Here is a 20,630-nt window from a genome sequence, read left to right as displayed (position 1 = left end):
TGGGATTCAGAGAGGTAAATTCTGTGCCCACTTACTTACAGAATCGATTTCTTGGGTGTCAGTCTCCTATAAGAAAATGAAACTGAGAAACAAAAAGGGCACATATCTGGTGTACCCAGCATACCCCACGCAGAAGGTGCTCTCGGGACACTTCATAGGATCAATGGGGGAAAAGGGTCTTTCCAGTATCTTATCTCAGGACTGGAATAGAAATTTACAATCACTGATTCAAAAAACATTCATGGAGCACTTGCTATGCACCTAACATTGTATTGGGCACATGCACATGCCAAATGGGGAAATTAAATGATTTACAAAGATTTCCAGAGCTGGGAACACTCCTTTGCTCAAGATACAAATGAAGACTTTCATGGACACAGAAACTCAATTTTTAAAACCTAATTAAGAAAGAACATTTTGCATGTTTCCTGAAAAAAAAGATGTATCCCAAAATATTGTGATATATATTTTTTAAATAAAAAACTGTTAGAATTAGAACTTTGTAGTAATACCAGCTATGCTTTCCATCCAGTCGAACACAGTAAGTATAGTCTAGAAACTTGTTATATTTTTTAGATTATGGGAAACAAATATTATATGGGTTCTACATTTGCACGCCATCTTGTGGATAACGCAATTATGGGAAATCCTTGTTAAAGAATCTTAAAAGCACTGGGGCACCTGGGTGGCTCGGTGGGTTAAGGGTCCGACTCTTGATCTCAGTTCAGGTCTTGATCTCAGGGTCTTGAGTTCAAGCCCCATGTTGGGCCCAGCATGGAGCCCACTTAAAAAGAAATAATTTAAAAAGCACTATCGATATACTTTGGGATAAGCATCTCAAAAAAACCTAACACATGCATTTTTCTCATACTGTTACAATTACATCCACCTGTTGACTGCATTAAACTGAAGATAAGCCTTAAGCCACACCGAACAAGAGGGTTCAACAGTCCGTAAACTAATAACCAATGGTCTCCTGCTATGCCAGAAATATTTTTTTTAAGTTTTTATTTATTTAAGTAGTCTCTACACCCAACGTAGGGCTCCAACTCACGACCCAGAGATCACGAGTTGCCTGCTCTTCTGAGCCAGCCAGGTGCCCCTGATGGAAGCATTTCTAAGGTCACTTACAAACAATCTTTTGAGGTACCAATCCATCAGCCATCTGGAGTCTGTCTTCCATGAACGCCACCCCCAGCTTACTGAAGTCATCCACGCTTGCTTCAGCGATTAATTGATAAGGATCCCCAGGTCTGCAAGCTAATGGCAAACAGCAGTCGGACCACTTCACAATCTGAGAAAACATGGATGAGGGAGGAGGAAGAAAAAGACAGTGAGATTGTTCTTCTCTAAACTAAGCAGATACTTTTCCCTTCAGCTCCCACCCCTAAGTCAGAGTCAAACATAATGAGTTACTGGATATTGCATTTTCTTAATGTCAAAGTTGTTCTGGCTCTAACATTCTTGTTTCTACCTGACAACAGGGCTTCCAAAGCACTAAATACAACCCTCTATTTTTTAAAAAATTTTTATTTAAATTCAATTAGCCAACATATAGTACATCATTAGTTTTAGATGCAGTGTTCAATAATTCATCAGTTGCGTGTAACACCCAGTGCTCATCACCTCACAAGCCCTCCCTAATGCCCATCGCCCTGTTACTCCATCCCTCTCTTTTAAAAGCAAGCAATTGAAGTCTCCACCGCTTTTCAAGGAGTTGAAAGGGGAGAGGGCCATTTTCCAGACATGGAAATACATCAGTGTGCCCTGTAGTAACAGGAAATAGGAGAAAGCAACAGGTCCACAATATCCAGTGATTTATAATGTAACCCGGAGACCAGCTTTGCTTTGGTGCAGTCTGAGACCGACTGCACCAGAACTCCCCAGGTGCGTGTGAGCACCTCCCTTCCTGGGCACCATACTCTCTGGTGCTCCCGATGCCCTGCAGCCCAGGAATCAGAGAAGTTCTACACGGGGCTCCTCCTTGATTCCTACAACTGGGAAAACAACTGTCAAGGACCGTCCCGTCTGAAGACCTCCTGCCTGTCCCAGTTCAAATTCCCACCACAAGGGAAAATGAGCACAGAAAAAACTCAGTCCTTGACATGTTCTGGTTTTTCTAAGAGAAGAATGTGAACCCGGGAGGAGGAGAAGGGGAGCCCTGGGGCGGGGGGGGGGGGGGGGGTGAGGCGGGGCAGGGCATGCAGGTTAGGAGCCTGGCTCTGGAGTCGAGAACCTGGGCCTGGGTCAAACTGGGCTCATCTTCGCTTTGTGTCCTTGGGCAAGTCTCAGAACCTCTGGAGCCCCAGCTTCCTCATTCATAAAACAGGAACAATGATATGAATATCAGTCATCTTATAGGTTTATTGTATTGATGAGATTCAAGAGCACATCTGAAACCCGGAAAGCCTGGGACAGCAAAGTACTCAACTGATGAAAGCCACTAGATTATTAGCTATTATGAATCTGGCTTTAAAAGCAAGTAGAGTGGTACTTTTTTAAGAAGCCATGAAGAATTTCCCTACTTCCCAAAACAAATCGTTTCAGGGATACACTGCCCCAAATTTCATAATCGGAGATAAATAATATTGAATTCCATTTTTTATATTGATAGGTTAGGTTTTTAGAACTCTTGCTGAAAACAATGAGAAAGTGCTGGATGACATCAATATAATAACATCATCTTGAAAGCACTGAAGAAACGACTAAATAATGAAACATACTAGGCCCAACGCTGGGGTAAATCCCGAACCTACAGAGGGAAGGGGGAATTCCCACAAGCCAAGCCACCTCTGCCTTGAGGGAACTTACTCACCCAGGAAATGTGGGGTTCAAAAGTTCAAAAGTCAAGGTCCAATTGGCATAAGGACAGATCTACAGATCAATGGAATAGAACTGAGAGCACAGAAATAAACACATACACCTACAGATAACTATTTTGGACAAGGTTGCCAAGACAATTCAACAGGGAAAGAACAATTTTTTCAACAGACGGTGCTGGTACAATGGGATATCTATATGCAAAAGAATAAAAATAGACCCCCTACCTCATGCCATTTACACCAGGTACAAAAATCAACTCAAACTGGGTCAAATCCTCCATATACGAGCTAAAACTACAAAATTCTTAGAAGAAAACAGGTGTAAATTGTCATGACCTCGGACAAGGCAATCGTTTCACAGATAGGACACCAAAAGTACAAGCAACAAAAGAGAAAAACAGGTAAATGGGTCTTCATCAAAATCTTTATGCTTCAAAGAATAGCTTCAGGACAGTGGAAAGACAGGGGCGCCTGGGTGGCTCAGTCGTTAAGCTTCTGCCCTCGGCTCGGGTCATGATCCCAGGGTCCTGGGATCGAGCCCCGCATCGAGCCCCGCATCGGGCTCCCTGCTCTGAGGGGAACCTGCTTCTCCCTCTCCCCACCCCCGCCCCCCACTTGTGTTCCCTCTCCCGCTGGTCTCTCTCTGTCAAATAAATAAATAAAATCGTTAAAAAAAAAAAAAGACAGTGGAAAGACAATCCACAAAATGGGAGGAAATATTTGCAAATCACATATCTGATAAAAGACTTGTATCTACAATGTATAAAAATATAGAAAGAAAGAACTCCTACAACAATAAAGACAAAATACCCAATTTAAAAATGGACAAAGCGGGGGGCGCCTGGGTGGCTCAGTCAGTTCAGCGTCTGCCTTCAGCTCAGGTCATGATCTCAGAGTCCTAGGCTTGAGCCCTGCAGCAGGGAGCCTGCTTCTCCCTCTCTCTCTGCCTGAGCCCCCTGCTGATGCTCTCTCTCTCTCTCTCTCTCTCAAATAAATGAATAAAATCTTTTTAAAAATGGACAAAGGATCTGAATAGACATTTCTCCAAAGAAAATATACAAATGGCAATAAGCACTTGAAAAGATGCACAACATCCTTGATTAATCATTAGGGAAACACAAATCAACACCACAATAAGATACTTCACCTCTACTGGGATGGATATAATCAAAAGGATGGATTCTAACAAGTGTTGTTGAGGATGCTGATAAATCAGAACCCTACTACATTGCTGGTGGAAATATAAAATGGTGCAGCCTCTTTGGAAAAGAGTTTGATAGTTCTTCAAAAATTAAACACAGGGGCACCTGGGGGACTTGGTCGGTTGAGCATCTGACTCTTGATTTCGGCTCAAGTCATGATCTCAGGGTCATGGGATCAAGCCCCATGTTGGGCTCTGTGCTCAGCATGGAGTCTGCTGGTCCCTCTCCCTCCTACCCCACACCCGCTCACGCTCTATTTCTAAAATAAATAAATAAAAAGTTAAACACAGAATTACCAAATGACCCAGCAACTGCACTCCTAGGTATATAACTAAAGAACTGAAAATATATGTACACACACAAAAGTTATATATAGATGTTCACAGCAGCATTATTCATAATAACCAAAGAGTGGAAACAACCCAAAAGTCTATCAACAGATGACGAAATTTAAAAAATGTATATATGCATACAATGGAGTATTATTCAGCTGTGAAAAAGAATGAAATACTGATTCATGTCGCAACGTAGATGATCTTGAATACATTATGCTAAGCGAAGGAAACCAATAAAGAAAGGTCATATATTACATGATTCTACTTACATGAAATATCGAAAACAGACAAATCTAAAGAGTTAGCGAGTAGATTAGCAGTTGCCAGGCCAGGGAGTAGGGGAGTGGAAAGTGGCCACTGATGGATACGTGTTTCTTTTTGGGGCAATGAAAATGGCATTAGATAGTGGGGACTGCACAACCACTGAATTGTAACTGTATCCTTCAATAGGATGAGGTTTATGGTATATGAATTATAAGTCAATTTTAAAAAGGGAAAAGAATCAAGGCATTTTGCTTATTCCCACACTGCACCAGGACAGCCTAGACAGTGGGAGGACTCCAGAGCCCAACTCCCGTAACTGAGTCCTGGCTCCTCTGGCTAATAGCTGAGGGACCCAAGCAAGTCACTCAAATTCTCTGTGCTTGGGTTTCCTGTCTGTAACGTGGAAATGGCAAGATTACCCACCTCACAAGGTTACTGGGAGAGATAAATGGGAGTGATGCGCAAAATGCCTGATCCATAGAGGGGCACTTACTATTCTAAACATGGTGTCCTCAAAGCAGGTATTCTCAGTGGGGACCGTATCCCCCGAGTGGGCAAAAACTGGTTTGAGGGTGAGGGAGGGGCTTGGGGGGGGGTTGAAAAAAGTTCTAGGTATCACAAGGGTTTGTGGCCCTCCAAGGGTGAACCCAACCCCACAAAATCTTATTCCTTACGATCTCATTCCTCTCCTGAGACAGAATTCAAATTGAATCTAATGTTCCTCATTCGAGAAGCCATTTAAAAAGCTGAGAAACCGGGCGCCTGGGTGGCTCAGATGGTTAAGCGTCTGCCTTCGGCTCAGGTCATGATCCCAGGGTCCTGGGATCGAGTCCCACATCGGGCTCCCTGCTCCTTGGGAGCCTGCTTCTCCCTCTGCCTCTCTCTCTCTCTCTGTCTCTCATGAATAAATAAATAAAATCTTTAAAAAAAAAATTAAAAAGCTGAGAAACCCTCAATAAATTCAAGTCTTTATGGTCAAAAGGCTGAAACCCACTAATGGGTCTAGAATATTTGGAGAAAGAGAACCCTCGGAATTTTCTTTTAGCTCTACAGGGAGCCTTCCCTCCACCTGATCACCGACTTCACCTCTCGCCAGACAGGCAGCCAGAGTGAGCTGGATTCCCCTGACCAGCGTTTCAGCGCACTTCACATCCGACACCTCTAACCCAGGATGAGAACAGAGGCTGACAATTCGCACAAATATTTAGCTGATTTCCAGCTTTGAGAATGGAGGAAGGATGTCAGCTCAGGAGGATGAGAAGATAAACTCTGGCCTTGGCAGGCAAGAGCTGACTTTGCAGAGAAGGGTGAACGGGAAACGTGCAAAGGAACAGCACAACCGACCTCCCACGCAAAGCTAACAGCATCTTTGTCCTCGGGGCTATTGCTGGCAATGCACGCGTGAGGAGAAATACTCAGCCAGGGGAGACCCGGCCCCGAGTTCAGTTGTTCAAACGCTGATTTAGCACCCTGCTGGAGAGGGCACGGGTGCGCAGCAAGGCCTCAGAGTAAGCATTCAGTGTAAAAGGAGCCAATACTTAAATTCTCAGACAGCCCTGAAGGAGGAGAGATAAACGAAGCATGGGGAAGGACAGGAAGCAGCCAGGGAACAATACACACCCGCCCCTGATCAGGTTTCTCCACTCAGCCAGCTGTTCCCTCACCTAAGTGCATTTCCTCTTTGTAGAAACGGGGTCCATGAGCCACAGACCATGCAAACTCCCCAAGCTGCACTGTGTCCTTCATCAAAGCAAAGCCAGGCTGTCACCCATGCATCCAGCGGTGTTTGTCTAAAAGCAAACAGGGTGCTTCCAGTTTGCATGTCAGGGTGGAAACAAAGGGATGGAGAAAGAAAGGGGAAGTCACACCAAAGGCTTACTCCCGAAGATCAAAGCGGAGGAAGCCCTGGTCAGCCCTAAACAAAGGGACTTCCTGGCAGAAATCCCTTCCATAACCAAAGCTCATGACTTGCAGTTACCTTGATGACAGGAGGCAGTGGTGGACCTGCTCTACTCAACACAGTCCACAAGGAAGGCCCAGGGCCAAGGGGCACTACATTACATGCCCAGGGGTGGCTCTTCAGTGAACTGTCCTTCCCAGGGCTGCCTGCAGCATGGGGGGGTGGGGGGGGGGCAGTGCTGAAGTTCTCCCGCAACTCAGCTAGGCCACGGTACCCAGATCTGCCGCCAAATTTCAGTCCAGATGTGACCCTGAAGGTATTTTTTTAGATGAGATTAATTTTTTTTTTTTTTAAAGAGGGGTTCAGGCAAGGGGCAGAGGGAGAGAGAGAATTCCCTGATGCAGGGCTCCATCTCACAAGCCGGAGATCAGGACCTGAGCCAAAATCAAGAGTTGGAGGCCCAACCGACTGAGCCACCCAGGTGCCCCTACATGTGATTAATTGATTGGATGAGGCCCACCCACATTATGGCAGATAATCAAAGTCCACTGATTTATTTATTTATAAAAGATTTATTTATTTGAGAGAGAGAGCACGTGCACACATGAGCAGGGGGAGGGGCAGAGGGAGACAGAATCTCAAGCAGACTCCCCACTGAGCATGGAGCCTGATGCGGGGCTTGATCCCAGGACCCCAAGATTATGACCTGAACCAAAAATCAAGAGTTGGCCGTGCAACAGACTGAGCCACCAGGAGACACCAAAGTCCACTGATTTAAATGTTAAAGACCTTCTGAGAAAAAGACTGAGGTCCCCCAAGGAAGAAGGAATTCTGGCCCCCCTGATGACCCCCTGACTCAAGCAGCCACACCTACTCTTCCCTGGGTGCCCCACCTCTTGGCCGGCCCTGCAAATTCTGGACCTGCAGACTCCACAATCAGGTGAGCCAATTCCTTAAAATAAATGTTTCTGTCCCTCTCTCCCCGCCACCTCCCCCCCATATACGTATATATATATATATAAACATATATGTATATGGGCGTGCACGCACCATGCATACAAGCGCATGCACACACACACACACACCCCTACCCCTGCTGGCTCGGCTTCTCTGAAGAACCCAGACTGAAACAAGTTCAGTTTAAACTAAAACAATCTGTTCTGCGGAGTCAGATACTTGATGTTGCTAATGTGTCTGGCTCTTATTCCTTTCTTCCAAACCAACTTAATTACACGCTAGGTTTTTAAAATTTCTAGCGATAAACTGGATGAAGGAGGTGAGGCACGCAGACATGGGAGGAATGTGAAGCTCGGAGAGTGAAGGAAGGCGGTTATCCCTGGACCTTCAGGTTTGGAAACACAGAGGACAAAGGATGGCTACAAACTTCATTCTCACGCTCTATTATTTGAAAAGATAATATGCCCTACGGCGCTTTCAGGAGAAGGGTGTTGGAAAATCAAGTGACAGGATAAAGGACGTCAGGACTACAGAGCTAGCAAGAGCTGACACAACAAGCTTGCGGGTGAAACCACGTGGGACTGCAAACCCAGGACTGACCAGACACCCCAGGAAGAGGGGGGCCCAGGGACCTTAATTTTCTGAGTACCTGAGAGTCAGTCAGTCAGAAAATAAGAGAAATACCCTTGTTGTCACAGCCTTTTTACTTTCCTTGTGTCCTGGAGGAGTCCCATAAGCCCCTGAGCCCCCCGTCTAAGTTGTACTGCATTAGCCTCCCCAACCGCTCACTGCCCACTTCCCATGCCCATCCCACCAATGCTGGCAACCTGAGGAAGAGCAGAAGTCTTAAAAGACATCCCAAGTGTGGAGCACCTGGGTGGCTCAGTCGGTTGGGCGTCCACCTTCGGCTCAGGTCATGATCCCAGCGTCCTGGGATCGAGCCCCGCATCAGGCTCCCTGCTTAGCACGGAGCCTGCTTCTCCCTCTCTTTCTGCCCCTCCCCCAGCTTGTGCGCACACATGCTCTCTCTCTCTCAAGTAAATAAATAAATAAATCCCCCCCCCCAAAAAAAAGACATCCCAAGTGTTCTCGTTACCCATTGCGGAGTAACAAAGCACCCCAAAATGTAGTGGCTTAAGCTACTCATTTATTTTGCTCAGTCTCAAATGTGGGCAGGGCTTGGCAGGGACAGTTCAACTCTGCTTCATGAGGCTAGGGTGCCTCAACTGGGCCCGGATGATCTACTTCCAGGATGGCTCCCTCACATAGCTGGCAAGTTAGAGCTGCCCACCAGCTGGAGTGTCCTTCCTTGGCAGCAAGGGAGTTGAGTTCCAAGAGCCCAGGCAGGAGCTGCCAAGGGTCTTAGGATCTCGCCTTGGAAGTCCCATCGCACAGGACAATCTACTATGCTGAGTTCCTGCCAGTTCCTGTCCCTCCACTCAGCGCGTGAATGGCACGTCCCCAGACTTACATGCTCGGTCAGCCCGGGCCCCTGCATGAGAAGGATGCATGGAGCAGAGCCCGGAGCAGAATCATAGCTTGAAAGAGCAACAGCGAACCTGCTGAGCCTACACATAAGCCGAGCAAGAAACCAAGATTTGTTGTTAGGAACCAGTGAGATGCTAGGATCATCTGTTACTTCAGCAGAGCTGACCAAAACAATGCACAAAACTGCATTCCTTACAGCAGCCCCTCCACCAGTTCTTCCTGCCGCATTCCCAATCTGCACGAATGATCCCCCATCCACCAAAAACTACCGTCCCTAGGATAAAGCCCCCAATTTTTTTTTTTAAAGATTTTATTTATTTATTTATTAGAGAGCAAGCGAGAGAGAAACAGCATGAGAGAGGAGAGGGTCAGAGGGAGAAGCAGGCTCCCCGCTGAGCCGGGAGCCCGATGCGGGACTCGATCCCAGGACCCTGGGATCATGACCTGAGCCGAAGGCAGTCGCTTAACCAACTGAGCCACCCAGGCGCCCAAAGCCCCAAATTCTTAATAAGTGTACTTAAACCTTCTGTGATCTGTGCATTAGGCGCATTTGTTGTACTAGTGAAGAATATTCAGCTCTGCTACATAGAGAACAGGAAAAACGAACGGCATGGACGCAACTCATACATCAAGTTAGTAACTTACAAGACACGCTGAAGATCGATGACGTCAATGGAACATACATGTAATGAACACAGATAAAAAGGAAAGAACAAAAGGGAGTATTACCCCTAGTCAGAGAGTCATGGACAGACCAAGTAAATGTTAACTATTATCAAGACACAAATCATGCCATCTCCAGATTGACAGTTCTGTCATCCCCAAGTCAGCCACCCAGGAGGGCCCCATGTGTGTAGTCTGCCTAGAAACAGATGAAAATCACAACTGGCACACAGCTCTTCCAGGCATACAGGTCCTGAGTCTCCCCAACAGAACAAGTGTCCATCTGCTGAGCCCCCTGCTTTAACCTCCTCTCTGGCCCTTGCAACTACACTCTCAGCAGGGAAGGTTGTATATACAGCAAAGAGCAGGACATGTAAACACTGCAGAGCCCAGGATCCGGAGATGCAGTCCTTCCACGCGGCAGGCACCTAATCCTAAGCGTTAGCCAATCCCAGACCTCCCCACGTGCTTCTTGTTGCATGTTTGGAAATGATTTAATGAGCTGTGTGATTCACATATCTTAACTTGGGCTGCAAGCTTCTCTACTCTGGTACTGCTGGGAGAGTCTGCCCGGTCAGGCTCTTTTTTTTTTTTTTTGAAGATTTTTATTTGTAAGTAATCTCTACACCCAGTGTGTGGCTCAAACTCACAACCTCAAGATAAAGAGTTGCATGCTCTAGCGACGTAGCCAGCCGGGCACCCCTGTTTCTTAGAAGCAACTGCCGCATCTAGATAATTTCCCACACAACAGTCCAGCCCCATCGATCCTCTGGCCTTATCTTGGGCCACTCCCCCTACTCATGTTACTGTAGATGCAACTGTACTGAACCAGTCCCCAGGTGCAAACCTCCGCGTCCTACTGCACCTGCCGTTCTGCTGGGAAGCCCTTCCCTCCTCTGCACCAAATTCCTGTTTTTCCGTTAAAACTCAGATATTACCTCCCCCGGAAAGTCCTTCCTGACCTCACCCCTATCTAGATAGGTTGCCCACCACCACCACCACCCCATCCATGCCCTCCCATTGCACTTGTCCTGAATTGTAATTGTTCATCTACTTAGCTGTCTTCCCTCCCACACTGTGAGCTCCTTAAGTTGACAGGAACCATCGTCTCTGAATGCACCTTGCATCTCCATAGGACACATAACTCCAGCCCTGGCACACAAGCTGGCATGTAATAAACACTTGATAAACCCTGGATGAATGAATGAATGTCTTGATAGCGAGTACAAGGAACATAAGTGAATTTCTGGCAACAAAAGAATTATGTATGACTTTTGGGTCATTGATTCTTACTAAACAAGACTGCTAATGTCATTACAGAAGATACTGAAAATTGAGCTGAATCTACCATGCTCCACTGGTATTTGTTATGGAACCTTAGCAAAATAATTGGAACAGAGTAGATGTTCAATAAATATGTTAATGAATGACTTAGTGAAAATACGAATATATGAATGCTACATTTTTTTTAACAGCTGAATTCCTAAGATTCATTTATTTGTTGTTGGGGTCTGTAGAATGACCACAAATGAAAGCCATTTGACGGGCACCTGGGTGGCTCAGTCAGTTAAGCGTTCAACTCTTGGTTTTGGCTCAGGTCATGATCTCAGGGTCCTGAGACTGAGCCCCATGTCGGGCTCCCTGCTCAGCAGGGTGTCTGCTTCTCCTTCACCCGCTGCCCCTCCCCCCTCTTGTGCTTTCTCTCTCTCTCAAATAAGTCAATAAAATATATTTTTTTTTTAAAAAGAAAGCCATTTGAGATATCCAAAATTCAAGAAGATATTTTAAATATCTGTAAGAGTTCCATAATCCTAGAAATATGAAAGAATGTGACATCTCATCAAGTTCAAAAGTCTTTCTTACATATATATTTTCAATTTAATATCTTAGGGTCCTGTTAAACTCAAATGACCTTTTTTTTTTTAAAAAAGATTTTATTTATTTGACAGACACAGCAAGAGAAGGAACACAAGCAGGGGGAGTGGGAGAGGGAGAAGCAGGCTTCCCGCGGAGCAGCACGGAGCCGGATGTGGGGCTCGATCCCAGGACCCCGGGATCACGACCTAAGCCGAAGGCAGCTGCTTAATGACTGAGCCACCCACGAACCCCAACTCAAATGACTTTAGAGTTAAGTGCAAAATACATAGATTCATAGAAGCCCCCCAAAATGCAAAATCCCATTAAGCAATCAACGCAAATGAGAACTGCAGAGTTAGTGAGCTATGAGATCAATTTCTTTTTTAAAGTAGGCTCCATGTCCAATGCAGGGCTTGAACTCACAACCCTGAGATCAAGAGTTGCATGCTCTACCAACTGAGCCCAGGCAGGTGCCTGAGATCAATTCCTTTATAAGTTTTAAGGCCCAACTTATAAAATGAAGTACGATGTAATAGCCAGAGTGGTCAAAAAAATAGCTCTGAATGTCTCCGGCTCCTGGTTGCAAGAGCCACCAAACCCTCTGATCATAAATAAAATGAATTATCTGGACAGTAGCTGTCTTCCTTTCTACCTCAGAAAATTAAGAAATAAGTTGTTGCCATTAAGCAAGATCTTAATTAAATCTTCATTAGAACATATGTTAAATGAAATGGTAACTGTGAGAAATGCTAATTATCTCCCAGTATCTAGTCTTTCATTCTTCCCTTCAACCCATGACTGTCCAGCTAGGACTGAAGTTCTCAGCCTGCCCTGCCAGCTAACAGAACAGGTACATTAGTGGCCTGTGAAACTTCTGGATCAGAGTTTTTAAAGAGGAAAATGGCTGGCCCCCACCCCCTCTCTTCCCCCAACCTGGGGGGCTAGAATGTGCATAAGGCCAACAACAGTGGCGGGGGTAGTACGAACCAGCCTCTACCTAGAGAGTGAATGAGGCTGGCAGAGGGGAGATGACAGAGCAACATGACAGAAGGGAACTAGGTCCCTGGATGGCCTTATAGAGCAGAACCGTCTCGCTGAGGGAGAAAGAAACTTCTAGCTTTTTGCTCTGCGGCAGTTCTGGGTCTCTGTTACAGTAGCTTAGCCTGTACCCTCCATAACACAGTAACTATGTTCCTTCAGATGCTCTATGTCTTTGAACCCCATAAAGATGTACAATTAAGGAACAACAATTTAGGAAATCAAGAACACAGCAGTCACATTTTGTGTTAAGGAGGAACCTGCACCTATTTTAGGTAATGGCAATATTTTAGAAATTTTGGCCTTGGTTTTAAGGTGAAATCTTACTAAATAAACAAGTAATATTAGCATATCTAAGAAAGCATCAAGCTTACTCTACGTTTAATAATTGATAAGAATTATGTAAGTGTTCAGAAAGATGATGTTTGTTCACCCAGATGACTTATGTATTTAAAAAGAAATTGGTTTGGGGAGGGAGAAGATAGGGGCAGGGGAGGCAGAATAGGTGGATAGACTCTGGGGGATCACATAGGTATACATGTTCCATTTCCATACTCAGTGGTGAATTCGTGGGTATTTATTATATAATTTCAAATTTGTCAGTGAGTGAGGGCCATGCATGAACCAATGATGAGAGTACATTTTGATCAAGGATTAGGATTAATCCAAGTCTGTGCAGCTAGAGTCCCAAAATAAAATACAATGTTTTAAGATATTTGAGCTTCTAAACAGGACAAATATTATTCAGAAATTCCACCAAACGTGATCACAAACTTTTGTTAAATTTCTAAGAATGGTAAATTAGGACTTAAAAGCCCAAATCAGAACAATTAGGTTACCATGAATGGACTCTTCATAGGTTAAAAAAAAAAAAAAAAAAAAGCCAAGTATTGGCCATTTCACATTTCAACCTAATTGATCATTTAATTTGTAATTTTAATACACTGAAAATCATTGTTTTAAATAAAAAGGAAGTTTCTGAATAGTCTTATCTTCTGCATATGAAAATTACGCTTGAGTTCACCAAAAAACTTCACATCACCAGTTGGCGTCTTTCTACCGAACACAGGAGAAGAGCTACGAGCATTGCTGGATTGGCCTCAGGTTAATATAAGCTTTGCTGTTAACGACTAGGAAACGGCAAAGTCTAGATCTCTTTAAAACTACTAATGCATTCCTCTGGCTACTAAAAAGGGTATGGACACTGGTTAAAACTATCTGCCACTTAGCAGCTGGTGGCTTTAGAAATGCCCTTTAAGGGGCGCCTGGGTGGCTCAGTCATTAGGCGTCTGCCTTCGGCTCGGGTCGTGGTCCCGGGGTCCTGGGATTGAGCCCCGCATCCGGCTCCCTGCTCCGCGGGAAGCCTGCTTCTCCCTCTCCTCCTGCTTGTGTTCTCTCTCTCTCTCTGTGTCTCTCTCTGTCAAACAAATAAAATCTTTAAAAAAAAAAAAAAAAGAAAGAAAGAAATGCCCTTTAAGGGGCACCTGGGTGGCTCAGTTGGTTAAGCAACTGCCTTCGGCTCAGGTCATGATCCCAGAATCCTAGGATCAAGTCCCACATCTGGGCTCCCTGCTCAGTGGGGAACCTGCTTCTCCTTATCCGAAAGAAAGAAAAGAAAGAAAGAAAGAGAAAGGAAGGAAGGAAGGAACGGAAGGAATGAAAGAAAGAGAAAGAAAAAGAAAAAGAAAGAAAGAAAGAAAGAAAGAAAGAAAGAAAGAAAGAAAGAAAGAAAGAAAGGAAGAAAGAAAGAAAGAAAAGAAAGAATTAATCCTAAGTCTATATAAGGCTCGATAAAACATCAGGAGGCTACAGGAGGAAATGGAGTGTCACAGCACAAGGGTGGCTCTCGGGCCACCTGCCAAACCGTAAGCCCCTTCGGAGTCCCAAACACAGTTTCTTTTTTTTTTTTAAGATTTTATTTACTTATTTGACAGAGAGAGACACAGTGAGAAAGGGAACACAAGCAGGGGGAGTGGGAGAGGGAGAAGCAGGCTTCCCGCTTAGCAGGGAGCCTGACGTGGGGCTCGATCCCACGACCCTGGGACCATGACCTGAGCCGAAGGCAGACGCCCAACGACTGAGCCACCCAGGCGCCCCCCAAACACAGTTTCTTGCTCTCCTTTAAATATCTTTACCCATCTTGTGGCCCTTATTTCAGTCTACCTTGAATTCTAGTCAATTTTTGTCTAGTCTTCCTCCTCTCTTCCTTTTCTCTCATCCCAATACAATGGCTTAAAGATGGTGTTTGTAAAATGGAAATCCAGTGACAATGGCTATCATCAGCAAAACCCCTGCTGGATTATCAAGTGACAGGCAGGGATCACATGGTGGCTGAGTGAAAGCAGCAAGGCAAGGACTCATCACAGATACCCGAGCGGAAGACACCCACGAGAGGGGCTTAGGTCAGACTTCCACGGGGCCTAAGGGCATGACCATGTCTGGTGAGAAGGCGCCCCCTGAAGCTTGAGCAAGAGTGTGTTTCCCTGGATTTGTGTCTAGAAAGAGAACTCTGGCCATCAAGAGAAAAACCCACGGGCACAAGACAGGACAACATTTCCATGGTTTAGACCAAAAGATCTGAAGCTGAGCACGAAACAAGGAGTGGAAATGAAGGAGGCGAGTGGAGACGGCCAGGGAAGGGGCATCAGTAGAATTTGGACCTGCATGGCAGGAAGGACGCAGAAGGTGAGAGGAAGAACAGGTTGGGGTGTTCCTCTGAGACTCTCTTTTTTTTTCCATCAGAGAAATAGAAGCAACTACTTTTAGACAGGTTATTAAGTTTGAAGTGTTTTCAGAATACTCCAGGGGAGATGTCTAGGAAGTGCATGGCGATATAAGTTAACCACTCGGGCCAAATTGAAGAAGTGGAGGGATGGGCTAGATGCCCCTCCAGCACGCTGCCCAGTGAAAACATGATGGGAGCCACAAACACAAGCCACCCAGGCAGTTTTTCTAGCAGCCACATTAAAAAAAATAGAAAGAAACAGGTGAAAATGATTTTAATAATACATTTTTCTTTAACCCAAAATGTCCACAAAAGAGGGGGTCACAAAGGCCAGGAAAGAACAGGGGAAAAAACAAATTTACTTCTGGTTAAGACATCATTTCCTTTTGGGCGCCTGGGTGGCTCAGTTGGTTAAGCGACTGCCTTCGGCTCAGGTCATGATCCTGGAGTCCCTGGATCGAGTCCCGCATCCGCCTCCCTGCTTGGCAGGGAGTCTGCTTCTCCCTCTGGCCCTCCCCCCTCTCATGTGCTCTCTCTCATTCTCTCTCTCTCAAATAAATAAATAAAATCAAAAAAAAAAAAAAAAAGACATCATTTCCTTTTGGGACACAAGTGAAGAACATGTTACTCACGGTTTCTGAAGAGGAAGCCGGTCTCTGTAAACTCTCACCTTGCACCCAAATGCTCTCTGTCACAAATGCTATGTGTTCTGCTTCAAGTATAAAAGGAGAGACAAGAAACAGGGCCCATTTGTTCAAGTCATCAATGGACTGGACAGAGGGAAAGAAACACACAAAAAGGGGATTCAATATCACTTCAAATCACAACTGTCACATATATCAACATCTGGGACCTCCCCTCCTCTGTAATTCCAGGTGGGATCTAAATAAGTTAATCGGATGCTCTCCTCCTACATACCATATTAACCCTCAGCTTCTGGTCAAACTGTGACTGTTTAAACACCTGCAGGATCCCTTCTATGATCCATGACAATTTTAACATCTCTAGATATGTGTGATCTACCATTAGTTCTGAAGCTGGACTTACCCCCACCATTCTTTACTGCTTACAACATGAGGAGCTTCCCAACTCACAACTCAGAAGCACATTTAAAGGTGAGGAGGCTCAGGAGTGCATGCCGGTCAAAAGAAACCCATTACTAATAGAAGCCTGAAGAACTCTTCTTCCATTTCCTCTAGCCATTATAGATATAGATAGCATCAGCATTGGTTATCAGATTGGATTTGTCCGTTTATCTGTGCTCTCCCTCCTGAAACCTCTCTAAGAGGACAGTAAGTGAATTTTAAAGGCTTTAAACCACTAAAAACAATGCATATCCAGAGCAGAAAAGCTGACCTCTAAGGCTGCAGGAGGTGAGCCCTCTTATCACCACCAAAAAAAAAAAAGGTCGGGCTCCACACCCTGTTTACCAATTCAAATCTGCCCTTTTGATCTCGGAGGATCAAAAGGTGTTTCCACCGGGCCTAGTAACCTGGCACATAGTAGACTATTAATAAATATCTACTGAACTAATTAATGAATGAAAATTTGGGGGAGAGAAAATCCCTCTCCATGGGTTAACATAATTATCAATATAGCAGTTAACAGGGCGCCTGGGTGGCTCAGCTGGTTAAGCGACTGCCTTCGGCTCAGGTCATGATCCTGGAGTCCCGGGATCGAGTCCCGCATCAGGCTCCCTGCTCAGCGGGGTGTCTCCTTCTCCCTTTAACCCTCCTCCCTCTCATGCTCTCTGTCTCTCATTCTCTCTCTCTCAAATAAATAAAATCTTAAAAAAAAAAAATTTTTTTTTAAAATATAGCCGTTAACAACAAAAAAGTTGTCCATCTTACTCAAACACAGAACATGTATATATTAAACAAAAAGCTTAAAATTTCCAGTGTGTATAAACTCTTTGGTTATAGTTATCAATTTCTGTGGGAACTTCAGTTATATAAACATACACATTCTATGCATCTGGTTCTAAATATATGAAGAAAGGAGACAACAAAGACATAAGATTCATTTCTGTAAAGTTACTTTAGTCCAGGTAGACGGACAAGGTAGCTAGCAAACCAAATCTGTAGCCCCACCATATTTCATAGCTTACATCAACAGTAGCTAATCACAAATAGTCCGGTTTTCCAGTCACAGGCCTTACCCATCAGAGCTGAAACCCAACAACCACGAACCACTCCTACATTCACTGAAATACTGAGTGACTATCACAAGGCAAGCTGCTAAGCTAAGCTAAAAAGACCCAATTCCTAGGGAGAAAAAGATAAAAACTAGAAATAGGAAGGGTGATTTAAAGTGTATGAGGGCACAGCGCAGGCCCATCCCATCTAGTGTGAAGAATGAGGAACATCTCCTTGAGACAATGACATCTGAGCAAAGCTCTAGGGTGAGGCAAAGTTAACTTCAAAGAGCAGGAGCATAGCATCAGTTTCCAGAATCCCTGAAAACCCAAAGCTGGCTTGGCAGGGGTGCCCCCACAGTAGGCTGGAGCAGTAGGAAAAAAGCTGAAAAGCCCTGGTTATAGTTATGGTAGTTAACAGATCAGTAAAGTCATGGAGATGTTCAAAAAAGTAAAACTGTCTTCCAAGAAAATTAAAAATATTTACATCTCAACATTTTTGAATGTCCAAAATGTTTACTCTAATTGAAATCTTTTTTTTTTAAGATTTTCTTTATTTATTTGACAGAGAGAAAGCACAAGCAGGGGGAGCAGCAGAGGGAGAGGGAGACGCAGGCTCCCCACTGAGCAAGGAGCCTGATGGGGGGGCTAGATGCCAGGACCCCAGGATCATGACCTGAGCAGAAGGCAGACCCTTAACGGACTGAGCTACCCAGGCACCCCTCTAATTGACATCTTAAAGTTTATTTTTTTAAGTAAATGAATCCAGATTGTAAACCACTGCAATAGAAAAATGTACCCCTCAATTTTTCTTTGTTATTTCTCTCAATCTTGGTTCCTTGAGAGAATTAAGCCCTATTTAGTTCATTGAGCCCTCAAGTGGAATGAGTGTCTCGCTGTCTTGCATCTAAGTGGTCCTAGCTAAGCACTCTCTCAGAACTGAGAGAACAGTTACTCATTTTCTGTGTGTTATAGTATACTAACAAGGAAGGGTATTTTTGATTTGCTAGTAGCACGATATAATTCCATACTTAAGCATACAACAAAGTAGGGCGCCTGGGTGGCTCAGTCGGTTAAGCGACTGCCTTCGGCTCAGGTCATGATCCTGGAGTCCCGGGATCGAGTCCCGCATCGGGCTCCCTGCTCGGCGGGGAGTCTGCTTCTCCCTCTGACCCTCCCCCCTCTCATGTGCTCTCTCTCATTCTCTCTCTCTCAAAAAAATAAATAAAATCTTTAAAAAAAAAAAAAAGCATACAACAAAGTATTCAAACCTGAGATAAGATTTTAATTCCCACGCGGGTGTTATGGTTTCGCACACGTAGAAAATCTTACTTTAATGGTAAAAGTGAGCCAACTTTCCGGAGGGAAGAGGAAAGGGAAACAAACCGATTAAAAGCAAACACTTTTAAATGCTAATGAAAACAGTGTTAGTTTTGTCAGTGGAAATCTGGGCAGAACTGCACCGTGAGGTCCACCTCCAACAGCTGAATGGATGGAACTGCTGTCCCCTTTTACAGAAAGGGAACATTAGTTTTGCTAAACGACCCGCAGGTGAAAGAGCCTGCTGAACTTGCAGCTATCAGGCTAAGTATTGGGTCAAAAACAAAGTCTGTGTGCAAACCGGAGCCAGAGATGCAAAGTGGGGCGCCCTGGTTGGTAAAACTCGCCACTGACAGGGCCGTTTTGTCCCCTCGGAGGTATGTGACAGAGGCTGACGATCTGCTGTCTTTCTGTGAATTCAGGTTCAACCCAAACGCAGCCACAGTGGAGGAGAGGATGTCAGAAAAGACCCTCCAGGTGGGCAGTGCTAATCGCCAGATCTGGAACGGCAGGAGCCATGCCTCCCCATACAGTCGACCCGGCACGCCGGGGACAGTGTCGCCTGGCGCAGCTCCGGGCCGCTGGTCCCCCCCCGTCCGGGGTCCCGAGGATATCGCACGCAGAGGCAACCCCGGGGCCCGGCCCCCGCACGGACCCCAAGCCCGCGGCCTCCCGGTTCGCGCAGCCCGGGCGCAGCGCGGGGCCGGCCAGCGCTTCCGGCAGACGGCGCCCCCGAGGCCGCGCCTCCCGCCGGCCCCGCCCCCCGCGCGCGCCCCCGGCCCCGCCCCGCCCCCGCCGGCCCCGCGCCCGCCCACCTGGCTCTCGCCGACGCAGAAGACGCGGCCGCCGCGGCTCAGGCACACGCGGGCACCCTGGGGCCGCGCGGCCGCGCCGCAGAAGGTGAAGGAGCAGCGCGAGGCGCGCAGCCGCTGCACCGTGGCGCGCACGAGCGCGGCCGGTCGGCGCCCCCAGCGCGCCCACAGGTAGAGGTAGCACAGCGTGATGAGCATGACCGGCCGGCCAGCGGCGGGGCGCGATCCCCGGACGCTCGCACCACCGGCTCTCCCCTCCCACCCGGCCCCGCCCCACGCCCGCCCTCCCGCGGGCCGGAAGAGGCCGCGCCACAGGGGTGAGGCCGCGCGGGCTGGGGAAGGCCGGGGGCGGGGGGGGGGGGTGGAGGGAGGGGTGAGGATGGAGGGAGGCTGAGCTGGGGCTGGGAGGGGGAGGATGGAGGGAAGCCGAGCTGGGGCTGGGAGGGGGAGGATGGAGGGAGGCCGAGCTGGGGCTGGGAGGGGGAGGATGGAGGGAGGCCGAGCTGGGGCTGGGAGGGGGAGGATGGAGGGAGGCCGAGCTGGGGCTGGGAGGGGGAGGATGGAGGGAGGCCGAGCTGGGGCTGGGAGGGGGAGGATGGAGGGAGGCCGAGCTGGGGCTGGGAGGGGGAGGATGGAGGGAGGCCGAGCTGGGGCTGGGAGGGGGAGGATGGAGGGAGGCCGAGCTGGGGCTGGGAGGGGGAGGATGGAGGGAGGCCGAGCTGGGGCTGGGAGGGGGAGGATGGAGGGAGGCCGAGCTGGGGCTGGGAGGGGGAGGATGGAGGGAGGCTGAGCTGGGGCGGGTAAGGAGGGAGGCCTGAGCTTGGGTGCCCCCCCCCGCCCCCACACTGGTGGGGGAAGGTGTGATGGAGGGAGAAAGGAGGCGTTAGGAAGAGGAGGTTGATAAGGTTGCAAACCAGGGATTAGGCCCATTTGGCTGATTTAAGCCAAAGTCTGGCCTCCCTTTCTTGGAGAGCTGGGAGGCAGATTGAAGAAGGGCCTGCGGGTATGTGTACATTAACTAGTACCATACTGGTTAGTTATTCAACTAACATACAGCCTCTACCCAGTCCAGCTGGGAAAATAAAGTGGGACTGGGTTTATTAGATTATTCTA

At 46.8% G+C, this 20,630-nt stretch overlaps 1 protein-coding gene across 5 annotated transcripts in view; it reads right to left on the bottom strand.

Annotated features, from left to right (window-relative positions):
* The window catches only part of HLCS (holocarboxylase synthetase), a 232,744-nt gene that overhangs the window by 198,398 nt on the left and 13,716 nt on the right, over positions 1-20,630 (bottom strand). Inside the window, exons 1-3 of one of the 5 annotated variants that reach the window (XM_064578982.1) lie at positions 19,521-19,823; positions 15,884-16,021; positions 1,132-1,294 (exon numbers count right to left, since the gene is read on the bottom strand). In XM_064578982.1, the coding sequence (XP_064435052.1) occupies positions 1,132-1,294; positions 15,884-16,021; positions 19,521-19,715 (496 nt within the window). In that variant the 5' untranslated portion in view covers positions 19,716-19,823. Of the gene's footprint in view, positions 1-1,131; positions 1,295-15,883; positions 16,022-18,656; positions 18,783-19,520; positions 19,824-20,630 lie in introns of those variants that run through there. The other 4 variants (XM_064579003.1, XM_064579005.1, XM_064578993.1 and 1 more) reach the window with 4 other exon arrangements.

Source organism: Mirounga angustirostris, unplaced genomic scaffold (assembly GCF_029215605.1).
Source record: "Mirounga angustirostris isolate CCGP_5_RB_7025 unplaced genomic scaffold, mMirAng1.0.hap1 SCAF_1, whole genome shotgun sequence".
Taxonomy (NCBI): Eukaryota; Metazoa; Chordata; class Mammalia; order Carnivora; family Phocidae; genus Mirounga; species Mirounga angustirostris.
Note: the sequence above shows the minus strand (reverse complement) of the source record. Positions and strands in the feature narration are given on the sequence as shown.